This window comes from Centrocercus urophasianus, unplaced genomic scaffold, assembly GCF_019232065.1.
Source record: "Centrocercus urophasianus isolate 14NV4802_14NV808 unplaced genomic scaffold, USGS_Curo_1.0 seq_26, whole genome shotgun sequence".
Lineage (NCBI taxonomy): Eukaryota > Metazoa > Chordata > Aves > Galliformes > Phasianidae > Centrocercus > Centrocercus urophasianus.
This window is the reverse complement of record NW_024884822.1, coordinates 13,252,796-13,267,447: the sequence shown is the minus strand read 5'-3', so window position 1 is coordinate 13,267,447 and position 14,652 is coordinate 13,252,796. Positions and strand designations below refer to the sequence as shown.

General features: G+C 43.1%; 1 protein-coding gene across 4 annotated transcripts in view; it reads right to left on the bottom strand.

The window, feature by feature from the left end:
- Positions 1–12,826, bottom strand: part of LOC122164273 (core histone macro-H2A.1) — a 44,521-nt gene extending 31,695 nt beyond the window's left edge. For all 4 annotated transcript variants that reach the window (XM_042826129.1, XM_042826132.1, XM_042826130.1 and 1 more), the window contains exons 1-2: positions 12,730–12,826; positions 4,744–4,944 (exon numbers count right to left, since the gene is read on the bottom strand). In XM_042826129.1, coding sequence (XP_042682063.1) covers positions 4,744–4,915 — 172 coding nt within the window. In that variant the 5' untranslated portion in view covers positions 4,916–4,944; positions 12,730–12,826. The remainder of the gene's footprint in view (positions 1–4,743; positions 4,945–12,729) is intronic.
- Positions 12,827–14,652: the final 1,826 nt, after the last annotated feature.

Sequence of the window (14,652 nt, the reverse complement as noted above, 5' to 3'; positions counted from 1 at the left end):
TTTCATCAGACCTGATCTGCGTGGCTTGCAGAATACAGCAGAGCGCCAATCTGGCAAGTTGCTTTGATTAGCTTAGCGTTTGTAACTAGGAGGGCTGCACTGAAGTTCATGGGACAACAAGTTAAGACAGGAACACACTTAAGGGTTTACAGGGTAGGAGCCAAGGAAGGGCTAATCGATGAAAGAGAGCTCTTCATTTACATACATTTGAAGCACACTGATTCATGCCGGTGTTAATTCGCAAAGAATGTTAGCCACTCAACTTATAATGATGCCAAGTTTCAAATCTAAGTTGCCACTTCTTAAAGAGTTGCAATTTCTAGCTGTGACAATCTCACTTCTGTTAAGGAAAAGACTGAAGCCTTATGTAAAAGAAGAACGTTACAAAAGTGCTTTGCTATGATGCTATTTTTTAAAGGCTTCTGCCTGCAAGGCTACTGCATAAACAACTGTGATGTGTTTTAGGCCCGGTATTAATCCATTTTAAAAGCACACTGGAGCTGAAGAGGTAGTTTCATGCTTGCTTTAATAAGGCATGGGCCCTACAAGCCCTTTAATTTACCTTAAACCTCTTCTGGGACACAGTTTGTGGCATAACACTGTAATAGGGATTAGTGTTTCTGAAGCTGTCTGCTTAAATAGAAGGAACGTATCACAGTAGTGAATACGTCTCAACTGTATCAAAAAGATACTATCAATTAATTCTCTTCTTAAATTTCATTATTCCCCGAGGATCATTATTTATGGCAGTCTCAGAACGCCTGGAACTTCAATCTGCTTTTAACCTAATGCTTTTTTTATTGTGGACCTCTCAGCTACCCCTCTGCCTCAAAGCAGAAGCTCAGCAGTACTTCTGCTTCTACAAACAGGGCAAATCATTGTTTTCCTCTGTGACCCTGTAAAATTTTTCAGCAGCAGGCAGAACACGAGAGGTGAGCAGCAGTTCAAGTTGATCAGTTTGCACTTTGGAAAGTGAGCATCTGAAGCGAGCGGTTAAACGCAGCGCCTTCAGGAAGGACTTCTCTTTTGCAGCCAATCAGCAGCTGGCTTGAGAAAGTTTTCCACATCGAAAATTAATCAAGGTGAAAACGCAATGAACTGAACTCTGGCACGTGAACCTCCATTAAGGGATTCTGGTGACATCAGAAAGCCTGAGAACAAAACCTAAGGTGAGCAGCAGAGTGCCCCAAGTGCAGTTCTAGCCCTAGGATTGAAGAGGTGCTTACTGCACATTTTAACAAAATACATGGTCAACAGTACACAATGGGCAATAAAATCTCACTGGGGGAAAAGAAAAACCCTAATGGAGAAAACAGACATTTTTTTTCCTACCTTACTTCAGTAAGTACAGAACAAGAATAAATCAAAGCCTTATTTCTTCCATATTCCTGTTCTGTAAACTTCCCATTTCCCTCATTTGCTATGACATTTTAGCAATTGAAACTGGTTTACAACACAGAGAAGATGACGGGGGCAGGGGGAACAGATATTGCTTGCAGGCCTGGTTCTTGCTGCCTCTAAACACACTTCAGGAGATTTTTATGTATATATGAAGGCAAGGGCTTTCCAAAGGCAAGTGTTTTCCAAGGGCAAACACTGTAACCAAAGGACCATACTGTAACCTATGCAAGCTGCAGATCAAAAGAGACAACAACTGTTTACAAATACAGCTGGATGGGTTTGGACAAATGCAAACCACGCAAGGCCATCCGAGTGGCTGCAATGCCCCAGCCAAAGGCAACCTTGTTGCCTGACTTTGTATTTTATTTGATACAAACTGATCCTGATGCACATTGTTGCAGACGAAATGAGGAGGGTAGCTTTCCACTCACGTGAAGACAAGCAATAAATTACTGTAACAAAAGAGCCACAATAAGGAAAGATGACAGAAGGAATTAGTAACATCAAACTTCTTGACAGCTCCAACTAGTTAATAATGCCTAAAATTAGTTCTGCAGCTAAACAGATATTAATCAAGAGAAATAAGACCCATAAATTACAGTTCTTCCTCATCCACGCTATTCCTCCAGAGAGCAGAAAGTATACCCACTGCTTCATTATTGGTAAAACACAGTGATATCTTCTGCACAAACACTTGCACCCTGTTTACAGTGGATGATGCATATGATTTCCTTAGATAAAAAGAAGGAAAGAATAAGCAGGTGATATGCCTAAAGAAAGCAAATTGTGAACACTTGGTGTGCTGTTGAGAGAATTACAATATTTTTACAGGTAATAACAGAAATTTGCAACTCTTTAGTACCAAAATAGGATGAAATGTGAGATAAGGAAAATCACTTTATTGGCTGCTAATATTATGGGAAGTTTTATTATTACTTTTAGAGTCATTACAATAAAGAGCACAGGGAAGATGTATTCTGGCTCCTACAGAAGAAGCCATCAGAAGCCAAGAGAACGAAAATCAGCACAGCAAATGCACACAGCATTTAGTTCACAGCAACTGAAGCAGCCAGAGTAACCTGTGTGCTAAAACCACCTATGTTCCTGCTCTTGGAGCTAAGAGCAGATACACAACCCAATAGAAAAGCATGGGAAGAACACAAATGTAAATTGAAAAGAACTTTGTTGAGCACGGACTGAAGAAGAGCTTAAATTATAGCATATGTGCCCATTTGTAAGTAGTTAGAGAATTTTCACTTTTTGATGAGCACATACATCTTAACAGGTACCTTCAAAGTAAAAGCAGATAAAGTCATAACTACAGATGGACCCAAAACTGAATTGCAAGTCTGAACAGCTGGAAGCATTATGCAAGTTTAAATCCCAAGCTAAATCAAAAATCCCAGATCTGATCACGTTATGGCCTAATTTCAGATTTACATCCAGAGTTGAACTTTCACAAAGGCCAGCAAAATTTAGCACTTCATCTTCCAAAGGACTGCACACACATGAACTAGTTTTCAAACCTTAGTAGGTTCCTTCCCATTAGCTCACATTTCTGCCATTTCATCTCAGTTTTTTTTCTGAAGACTTTCTTTCCTGTAACTGTGTTTCGTATTTTACTTTTCTCCTCCCCTCCCTGGATGCTTTCTGACTTATGCAGTTTATCATCATCATATCTCCATTATGTCATGTTCCTGCTTTGCTTTTTCAGATGGCTCAAACTTCACTTAGTCTCAGATGTGAACATATTTAAGAGCCTCAAGAAATAAATCAGGACTTCAATTTTGTAATGTAATAACTGCCAACAGGATAAAAAAAAACCCACACAGAACAAAAATCTCTCTGCTTCCCATTCCAGGAGATTTCTGAATCATACTGAAAAACAAAGAAACTTGAAGTTGAGAAAATATATTAATCATTAATTATTAAAAAAACCTCTGCTATAGAGAGTGCAAGAAAACTTACAGAAAAGTGGAGAAAAAAGTCATCAGGCTGAAAAAGTCATAGAACAAAACTAAGTAAGGGAAGGAAAAGAGTATCTTTGTTTTTGGGACATATTTATCTTCATAAAGATAATCTTGACTTACACGTCATGAGGGCTAACCAACATACAGAGGGGGAAAAAAAAACAACACAAAAGCTTTACAGGTATTCTGAGAGGTAAAGATGCTTTTCCTCCTAAGCTCTCCTTCATCCTTCTCCCCTTTGCACCTCTTTTACTATTTCTTAAAGTAGCAGTGTGTGCAATTATTCATTAAAAAAAAATATATCTGAACCAGTACATTTGGATCCATGTTAGTTAAAGGAGCACTTATTTCCCAAGCCTATACTTTGTGCCTAAACTGTCACTACCTCAGAAAACCTTTAAGTCAGTAAACCAACAACACGTGCTGCTCATTAGCAGCATCTTGAGCTCACCTGTATTGTTCTGTTTCTTGAAAAGGGCAGCATTCAAAGCCCCATTCAGTCAAGAGGCATTTTATTTGAGTTGTTATTGCTCTAAGCAGGAAACCCAGCTGAAGGAAATGTTAATTTTTAAGGCCATCTATGAAGTTTAAAAGCATTCTTTTAAAGAAAAGGTTCAAATAAGGAAAACTGTGAATATGAACAAATGAAAATAATGAAGTTTAATGGCTCAGAAAATTCAGCTATGTAATAGGAGTACCTCACAGAAATTAAGCACTTAATTATTCTCTGTTACCAATCTTCATTTTTAGGGGTGGAAGGTTTATAGGAAAAAAAAAAAAAAAAAAAAAATAGAACAGCCTATTTCTGTCCTTCCTTGTCAATATCTATTATGAGTTGTATCTAAAATAGCCTTCAATGCCTATAATCATAGTTGTCAATCAGGGCACTTGTTAAACCACGTGCTTTGCTACTTTGTCCTCAAATTGAGAAAATAGAAGACTGAACTTCAATTCTTCCTCAGAGAATCAGCTCAGGATCACGGCTTAAAGATCACTGTTCCCTGGGCACATTTGCATCTGCTGCAACCGAACACCGACATAACAAACGCACGGTAAAAAAACCTACTGCTCAGTGATGTGAGATCCAGCCATACTCACTGATGTAAGAATCCTTCTGACTGCCTATATGGAAAGAGTCAGAGCAAATCAAATACTGAACTACACAAAAGCTATCTGAGGCAAGAGTGGAGATGGCTGCATATTACTTTTGGCTCAGATGTGTCAACAACAGCAGTTACTTAAGCCATAACTTCTTTATTCATTCAAAAGCCTCCTATAAATCAAAGGACGTTCTACAGCTTTTCCACTGTGCAAATTCAGTTTGTCTTATTTCTATTGCTGTTGCTGTTTCATGTTGTTCTGCAATACCTACCAGTCAGATATTCCAGTACAGCAGCCATGTACACTGGAGCACCAACACCAATTCTGTACTTCGGATGGCCTTTCTTAATGTAACGGAGCATTCTTCCAACAGGGAATATAACCCCAGCTTTTGCAGAGCGTGAAGTCTTGGTTGACTTCTTCTTCCCTCCCCTACTGGACATTTTGTCTGTATTGGGTCTGGAACAGCACTCTGTATATTAGGGAGAAAAACAAAGACAAAAATTTAATCAGTAAGGAGTACAGCATTTAAATAATTTCAAGTGGTAATAGGGGAAGTAATTTTATATAGATCTGCTTTGAAATTACTAATCTGGAATTCCTAACATGTTAAAACTGGCACCATTAGTGGAGTCAAGTGTGGTAACTACTTAACACGTAAAACAAGAGTTTCAGCATGAAAGCAGAGCCTGCTTTCTGCACTGAAGTCACTAGAGCTTTTGTACATTACTCTCCCTTAAGCATCTGGATTTTCAAGTGTGAATGAATTTACAGAACACAGACCTACGTAAGGTAAACTACATCTCCTGTACACTAAATGTGTCTTTCAAAAGGAAGCGAAATGAACCCCCTGCAATTTGAACCTGCCAGCAGCCAGCTCTGCTCACACTGAAGCCCATCAGAAGCCTTCAACCCTTCCATGACATAACAGTGGTCTAAACATCCTGCAGCCCTCAGATGATTGTATCTCTGTTCATCTCCGTGAAAAAACCTCCTGCTAATTCAGCTGTTAAATAGATTTTTTTCTCTTTGATTTCTACTTAGGCTGTAAATACAAGCTGGCAAATCCAAAGAGGAAGAGAGTTTGCAGGCTTTCAGCATCATGCACTGGGTTTTGAAATTAACTTGGGGGAAAGGAGACTGTCCAAATGTTCCCTTCCCTCCCTTCATCATGTCTGAGCTCCAGAGAAACCAGAGGTATGCATCACTGGTACATCCTAGCACTTTTCTACATGTCTAAACCCTAACTGAGGAGAATGCAAAGTCATTAATGTGATTATACACTCCTCAACAGAAGCTCTTTAAGCTTCATTTCCCATCATACCAGTTCTCCGTTTCACTTTTATCTTTCTCTCATGTCCATACTGAATTCTCTCCTTCTCCTTATGAACTTGACTGTGTTTATTAACACCTGATTCTATGACTGAGTGAGCTCAGAATTAGGCCAAACAGGTTCACCAACTCTACTTTTACAACTTCTGCTCTAACTTCTGATCTGCACCGACGTGTCCTGACATCTTTTAAACCCCAATGAGTCACTGAGATACAGACTATGTAACTATCAAATGAGGACCATACAGGATAACTAAAGAAACTCAAAAAACAGCCATTTCTTTTCCTTTCCACTTCCATTCTCTGCTCATCAAACATTCTGTAAGTGCATAACTCGTTAAGTGAAAGAATGTCAGCTGGCTTATTGATTGTTACAGGTAAACAAAACAATCCCAGTTTTTTTTTAGCCAGACAAAAGTCAGACCACGTTTATGAAAGTGATATCAACAAACAGACAGGAAATTGGAAGGGGAGCCACTGAAAGCACTGCTTTCCCTCTCCTCGCTGTGAGCTCAGCTCTGCAGCCACACTGTGAAGAAGACAAATGCCCACTTTCCTCCCTTGAGGAAATGAAAGGCACAACTGATTTTAAAACCCTCCAATTTAGCTCCAGCCTTCCATCTGAGCTCTGTCACCGTTAGGAAGATGGCTGGGTGTGGTTTTCAATTGGCTATGGGCTTTCTGCCTGCAAATATTCTCATAGGCTGCACTCCATTGTCATCATTGCCACAGATGTTTAATCTCATTAAGAAGTTCACTGAATTTAAGCACGAGAGCACACACAAGAAATATCCATGCTTCTAGCTTCCCCCTTCATTCCTCTGTTGTGTAACTGATCAGAATGACGAAAACCAGATTTTTTTCCATGGAAAACCTGCAACACTTAAATGGTAGAATTGTATGAACTGTTTGCCTAAATGGTCAAGGCTCTCTTTTTGGATGCCATGTAAGCCAGAATGCAAGTCACATTCAGATACACCTTCATTGCTCTATGCTAGCATATATAAATAGCAACTTGTGAGAATCTCAGGTAGCTTGCAAACTTCATTAATAGGAAAAAAAAAAAAATCAGGTTCTTTATTGATACGGAGAAATCTTAGTAATCCTCATATCAAGTGCGTTACAATGAATGCTAAATTAAGCATTTCATAATGAAGTGTTTCTATAAGACAAAAACTGGATTTTAACTGTCACAATAAGGTGCATTTTGTAATACACAACACTTCCAAAAGCAGGTAATTAATTCCCCATGAAAATCAATTTACTTTCCGCAGCTGTAGCAAGGATACTGATGCTGAGCAGGATGGTGTGGGGAACCAAAAGTTGAAACTGGATGCTCTGTGTTAATTACAGATCTTACCTTCTAACTGGTTTGAGTCTAATCATTGGGATGGGAGCAATTCAACAGACTACCTGCACTCCCAGCAAAAAGGAAGAAAGAAAAAAAAAGGGAAGAAATGATTATATTCAGGAGAACTGTTCAAATGGGACTGTATTCATTCTGGGCTGCATTTTTCTACAAAGTCAGAACACAAAGTTGCACATTCCACGTCAAAGGAAGATAAGAGTAGAGTAGGAAAGGGAAGTAAATAACTTTGAAATTCCCTGGAAAAGTTCTAAGCCCATCCCTGCTTCCCCATGCTGGGCAACGCAGTCAAAGGGAAGGGGGAAGAGAGCCCATGGAACACCTTGCTGGATCAAGCTCTCCTTGGGAGCAGTGCAGCTCTGAGCTCCCACAAAACACCTCTGCAGATAGCTGTGGTCATCACCCATGAAATCCAGGTCACTGAATATGGAATGGTCAGAACAGATGGAAGAGAATATGGAAGTTCTTATCTCCTGACTGTTTTTATTCCCCTCCAGGAAAGCCGTATTCTGCTACAGCATTTGGATCAAAGCATGAGTAAAATATGTGGCAATGCAGAATCATTACCAAAGAAGCTTTGAAAAGTAAATACAGCTTGCCAATCTAAAGGCCCAAATGGAATGGCCGTGCTGTAGCTGATAACAGAAAGAGACGAAAGAGCATTGCCCTTTTATTTTTAGTCCCAAGGAAGCGGCTGTTCACAGTGCAGTAAGGGAAATGGTTCCTTCATCTGCAGAAACAAACAGGTACTGTGTATCACTGTCTCTGGCTTTGTATCACAAAGCAGTGCTAGCTCTGCTGTTGACACGCTGCCTATTGCTGTGGCCTTGCTCAACCAACCATCCTCCCTTATCAGCACAAACTTGGCTGTTCCTTTGCAGCATCTTTGATTTGGCGCTCGGGAGATGTTCTTCCCTTTAACATACTGCCTTCCAATGGATAACTTCAAACCTTCTGTCATCTGGAATTATCTCACACCACTGTATATAGAAGGGTGGATTTTCACATAAGCTTACTTTACCACTTCTGCAATGTCTAAGAGGTCCATTTCCCCCCTTTATTTCGTACTGCTTGTCACGTTTATCTTATTTATGAGGGAAAACTTATCTAAACCAGAAAGGTGGAGTCTCAAATGTTGAACAAAGCAAGCACTTCTGCAACTTTAACGCAACGAGTAAATGTGATAAAATGTGTTTCAGGGCTTCCTGTCTCGAGGATCCCATTCTTATAACACACAGAAATTTAGATGCTGGGGGGAAGGAGGGAAGTCTAATTAGGTTTTAAGTATCGCTTTTCATTTTGCTGATCACCTTACTGAGAAGGGGCAAAGAAAACCTGGAATGGGAGTTCTTGGGGTTTAACTATGGATTCAGGATCATTACTTTAGAGAACCTGCCTGTCCTGCCTTTGAGAAAGGGTTGGATGGCCCAAGGAGCTCTCAGTGTCTTCTTTAGTTCTGGTTCTCTACACGGCAAAAAGTACAGAAAGAACATAGATGTCACTTGCAGCAGACACAAAGAAATGTATTGAAGTTAGATGTAAAGAGCATGGCAACAGATCAAAACCCAAAGAAAACTGTGTGCCTTACATGTTCTCGAATGGTTTATCTTTGTAACACCAGAAACTCTGGATCACGGCCAATGTTAATGAACCAGAGCTGTCTGCTGAGTCACTGCAAGCCTGCAGATGAGGAAGGCAGTGCTCACCAAAGGGAACTTTATCACATCTACCATAGTTCAGACTGGATTCGGGCAGGAGGTAAAACAAAACAAAAAGAAAATCACAGTCCGTCTTTTTCTTTCTTACTCCTCTCTTGCCTTGGCAAGAAAATTACTGAAAAATACTCTCAGTGTATTTAAAAGTGCATATGTATGTGTGTATATATATATATACACACACACACACACTTTGCATATGTATGTGCTGGGCCACAGATTGCCCTATCTGCAGCACCAGATTCGTGGCCTTTTGAAAAGCCCTCCAGGACTGCAGCAAGATTCACACTGCTTTCTGACGCTCCCAGATTCACAGAAATGAGAATGCCATGGTATATTCACTCACAGTGAAGATTCAAACTACAAGGCCTGCTGTCAGATCTTTGCAAGCCAGAAATAGGTATTCCAAGAAACAAAATAATGATCAGGTATAGCAACGAAATCAACATAATTGATATTTTCCTGGTTGAAATTGGCTGTTGGCCACAGTTTTCTGTACAAAGATAGATACTCTACTTTCAAATGCCATTTTCCTAAAGTGATCATAGGCATCTGCTCTTCTGAAAAGCTTAACATCATATAGCTCTGGAGTCCTTGACCACACATCCTGGTAAAATATCTCATCTCCAATAGCTCAAATGCCAGCACTTCATTAGCTCAGTCAGTGTGACTCTTATCAAACAGTAGTAATAATTAAAAACAACAATACTAACAGCTTTCAGGTACCGATTCTTAACGACTCAACAAATTACTGAAAGTTCTACTGCTGTCAGGTAGGGGTTGCTCTCACCACGGTTACCTGAGTGCATTAACTGCACTTAGATCTACAAGATCACATCTGTAAGTACAGTGGAATGCAGTACACCATTACTACAATAGGAAAAATGCTAACACTGAGCAATTCCTTTCCTCCTCTTTCCAGGAGGAAGACTAAGCTGAAAAGTTCACTTTTGTATCACAGGAGCTTACCAGCAATGCTATTTTCTTTTCACTGCTCCAAAAGATTAACAAGCAAGAGCTGCCACTCCATCTAAAATCTATTTATGTACCATAATAATAGCTGCTCACTGAACTCATTTTGAAAAGATGCGCTTGAATTTGCTTTGACAACTCATTTGCTCTCTTCTTGGCCGATCAGAAACTAGTTTGACATATTTATAGAGTGCACTGCTTACAGAGTCAGCATAAAACGGTCTTTATTAACGCCTGTCCAACACAACAGTGTCTCAGTCTGTGACCGTGGTTTCCAGGTATTACAGTAATACAAGAAGAGCAACTCAGCAATCATTTGGTCTGGTGTGATTTCAAGTTTTAGCTTAAGCACTTTATCAAGGCAGTAATTCTTTGTGGTCTGAAAAAGAGGAGTGAAACTGGTTGCAAACCAGCTGCTCTGGCACTGCATTGATTTCTTATCTGGAAAGGCAGCAGTATACATTTATTTTCACTCCAACAAATCAAAGAATATTCCTCATCTACAAATGCCTTACAGATGTCCTTTTTAGTGAAGGTGAGGGAGACTAGAACTCCCATCATGGCAATGTGAAAAGAGAAATAATATTTTCATCAAACCCATGTGCAGAAGAGGATACTATTGCCCAATTTTATTCAGCTGGCAGAAGTCCCTTCCTCCCACAATGGGACCAAAACTCTGAAACAAATACCTCCTTAATGTGCAAGCCCCCACTATGAACAGTGATGGGAGATGACAAAAGTTTTAGCTGGGCACCCTGCCACCAATAGACAGGAAAATGTAAATACAGTTGTCTTTGCTGATCAGTTGGGAGCACTAGCATGAAAATAACACATTTGTGTGTTGCAGCTTTCTGTACGTTAGGTAGGAAGCACAGGATTCGATACAAGCCACTAGCCTGTTTTATAAATTCAGAAGAAAAACTGTTTCAAAGAACACTTTGAGAACTTGTTTTCTGCTTGACATTTTGGACAACAGCAAAAATACAAAGAATTCAGGCAGATGTTTCCAATGGAAAATTCAGAAGTGTAGTATGGATGTTGTACTGCTGATGGAAGAGAGTGCAAGAACTCAGCCCGCTGCCTTGAATGATGTGCTTTGAGCATCACTGCATTGCTGTTTTAGGAACAAGTAAAGTAGTACAAGCTGAATCCTGAACATCATCTCTTCTAGGTAAGGCACCCAAGCCTCTCTGCATGCATCCCCTCTGTGCACTTTCCTACATATACTGCATCTAGCACACTTTTGCCCCAAATCTACCTCAAGGAAGCAAGGAGCTGACAAAACTGATGCTCCCTGAACTGGCTGCTGGGTCAATAACCTTTCTCCCAAGGGAGGCTCTCTCTAGAGGCTCCTTTTTCTCCCGTGGCATCAATTACATCTTCCTGCTCCTTTATCCCTACCTTGCGAGTTTGCAGTTGGGGTTTTTCTTTCCGTTAATGCTGATTTATGAAATAAGCAGTGCTTAAGTACTCTTCCTGTCTTACTGTCATTAAGCCAAATTCTAGTCTTAGCTATGAATTTAAATCATTTATGGGTATCAAGAGTTATGCACTGGTTTCACGGGTGATCAGAAGTGTATGCCTCAGTTCTGCAACAAAACAACTCTCAGTAACAAAACAGAGTTACTCTGTAGGACCATAATGGGTCAAGAAAACATTGGTGTGATAGATTATGACACATAACACAGCAAAACAGCCTCCAACACTACCTGGAAAAAAAACAACAAACAAAAACAACAACACTGCATCAGAACAACCTGAAGCTGCTGCCTGGGAAAAACACAGTATAACTCTTTCAGACAACTTCTAAAGATACAACCAGGGCTTGGCTAAAGGCTGCTCGATACAAAATACATCAATCAACAGCACTCATGTTTGTCAAAGCAATTGTAGCGGTCTTGCTTATGCCTAATTCTTTCTGCTCCCTGTTGTGCTTACAATCCCAGGTTCTGCTTTCAATAATTGCCTCCCTACTCCTCAGTTTATTTATTTCTTTTGACTCTTAGGACTGGGGGAGAGGTGGCGGATCCGCAAAGTTCCCCACAGACCTGTTGCTAAGTCACAGCCTCACAGTTCTGGGGGAAAGACGATCATTCACTTCTGCAGTCAAGAAATAAACAAGCCTCTTGCAGACACCTCACAGCAGCGTCTCCTTCCACCAACACCAGCAAAGCACCTCTGCTACCACGCCAACTCCAGATGCAGCCTTCTGCCCCTGGCTCCTGAAGATACACGGGATCCCAAGGACTCCAGACGGGACGAGTTACAGAAGCAGAGGCTCCCTTAGCGCCTCTCCTGCCGGCACAGCCGTGTTTGCCTGCCCACAGCTGGAGGACACCGCATCCCCCGCCCTGCACTACGGCTGTCCCCGGCCCTGCAGGCAGACACACCGCAGGCTGACAGCTCTGCCACAACCAAGACCCCCTCCCCTCCCTTTTCTTTTCTTTTCTTTTTTTTAAAAGCTCATCTCCACCATCCCAGGATGCTTCGGACAGCTCTGCCAACGGCTCTCAACCCGCCGTCGGGCTTTGTTTCCCGGAGCCGTTTACCGTCTGGCACGAACTTGGGCGCCGCGCTGACAGCGCACCCCGCTGCTCCCCGCCAGGAGGAAGGCAGGCAGGCTGGCTGCAGGAGCCGGCCGCTCTCGGGCTTCCTTCCAACCCCTCGCCGCACACTCCGAGCACAAACAACACCCCGCTGCCACTACGACAAAAAAATAAAAAAATAAAATAAAAAGGCAGACAGCTCCCTCCGCTCCGCCTTTCCCTCAGCCAGGCGGCAGCCGGGACCCCTCTCCCCTCAGCGCCCCCCGCCCCGCTCAGCTCTCAGCACGGGGAACGGCCGCTGCGGAAGGCGGGCGGCGCCCACTTACAGCGCGTCTCCCGGCGGCGGCACCAAGATGTCTCCCGGCGGCGGCGGCCCCGCTCCCGCTGCCTGCGCTCCGCCCGCGGGGCCAACGGGAACGGCTGGACGGGCTGGCGGCGCGCTCCCACAATGCCGAGCGCTGCCTGGCGTCACATCCCTCCAGTCCTCCTCCTCCTCCTCCTCCTCCTCCTCCTCCCTCACCGCAGCTCTGCCCCCCCGCCTCGGCCCGGTGCTGTAACGGTCGCTCCCGACGCAGCCCCGCCCTCCGCCTCGCCTCCTCCCCAGGGCTCCGGCTCCGCTTCCCCCTCTCCCCAAGCAGCAGCCCGGTGACTCTGGGAGGCTTCCCGTAGCTGCAAGCAGCCCTGGGGGCAGTCAGGCTCCTCCATCTACAGCCGCTCCTCTCTCGCAAATGTGTTCTGCTCCTAAATCCTTACAGGGTGAAGCGGACAAAGCGGAGGGTTAAGGCTGAGTTCTTTCCCTGAGCAGCGTTTGAGGGGATGAGAAGCCCTGACTGGATTGCTTGCTCTGCTCCTCGCGCTGTACAAAAATGGCTTGCTGCCATTTTGCAAAGGCCCCAGATGGAGCTTTAGGAGGAATTTATGCTGTGGAGGCACAGATGTCCTTGAGCACACCTTGCTGTGCTGGGAGCACACAGTCACAGAGCACAGGGCCCGCTGTCCCCTCAGCATGCTCCTGTCCTCACCCAGCTGCTCCCAGGCTCTTCTGCTGCTGCTCTGCAACGCAGCCTGCAGCCTTTCCCGGTGCTCCTTCCTGTTCTTTGCAGGCTGGAGCTATGGCAGGTGACAGCAGCACTGTGACACAGCGTCATTGCTATTAAACCTTTGTCGAGAAGAGCTGAGGGGCAGCTGGGAGAGAGAAGGGTTTGTCTCATCTACTCACACTCCAGCTCTCCTTATTTTTACTTGGTCATGTAAAAAGAAAAGCAGAAAGAAAGGGTGGCACAAGGAAGAAAAATGTTCAAGGGCAAAAGGCAGATCGTACCAAAGAGATGTAGGTTAGCATTGCACCTGGTTTGAGAAACATCACTCAGAAGAAGCTTCTGAAACAAAGGGACTGAAGGCGTAGCACAGGCTGAGCTGTGCACAGTGCTACAGCAGGCCTACAAAAGCATGCTGTGTGCAGTTCTGTGAGCTCAGTTCTTACAATTTCACTGTTCTCATTTGTACAAATGGCCAGGATTGGTCTGCTTTTTAGTGCAGCTAAACTCCTGGTCTCCCAAGACATCCCTCATTATGTTTCAGTGCAGAATGCAGTCAAACGCAGGCACGGTGTGACTGTGTGCCCTGAGCACTCACTGCAGGCTGAATGAAATGCCTGCAGATTTGCTAAACAAAGACTCTCTGCTGAGTAAAGCACTGAGTAGACCCTGTCTGCCCTTAACTTAAAGATGTGCCTACATTCCTTATTAGGCCATCTACCATGGGATCATTGCACACAGCTGAGGACGCACACTGCTTTCCCCATGTTCCCATCATGCTCCATCTCCCACCTCCTCCTCTGCATTCACACTGCAGCCAAGCTCCACTCCCTTCCCTTGCCCACACAGAACTCTTCCTGCAGGCTGCAAGAGCACAGAGCAGAACAGCTCCTGCGGTGCTTGCCTCACCCCACCCCATTTTGTTGTCACCCACACAAATTTTACTAAAAACCAAACCAACCAAAGACACCCAAATATCTCTGTTGTCAGAAAAAGCTGCAAAGGTCTGTGTGGAATTTGAAGAATATGCAACATTGCTTGTCTAACGGGGCTGATACAAGTCTACTAGGTGAAGACAGTTATCTTAAAAGCCAGCATAGCTTGCTTTCTGTGCCCTTGTACTGTCATTGTTCGTATTGTCTCTTTTTAAAGGGAATCTCTGGATTTTGAGCCTTTGAAGAAAGCTTTCCGAACACAAGTGGGACAGGCTCT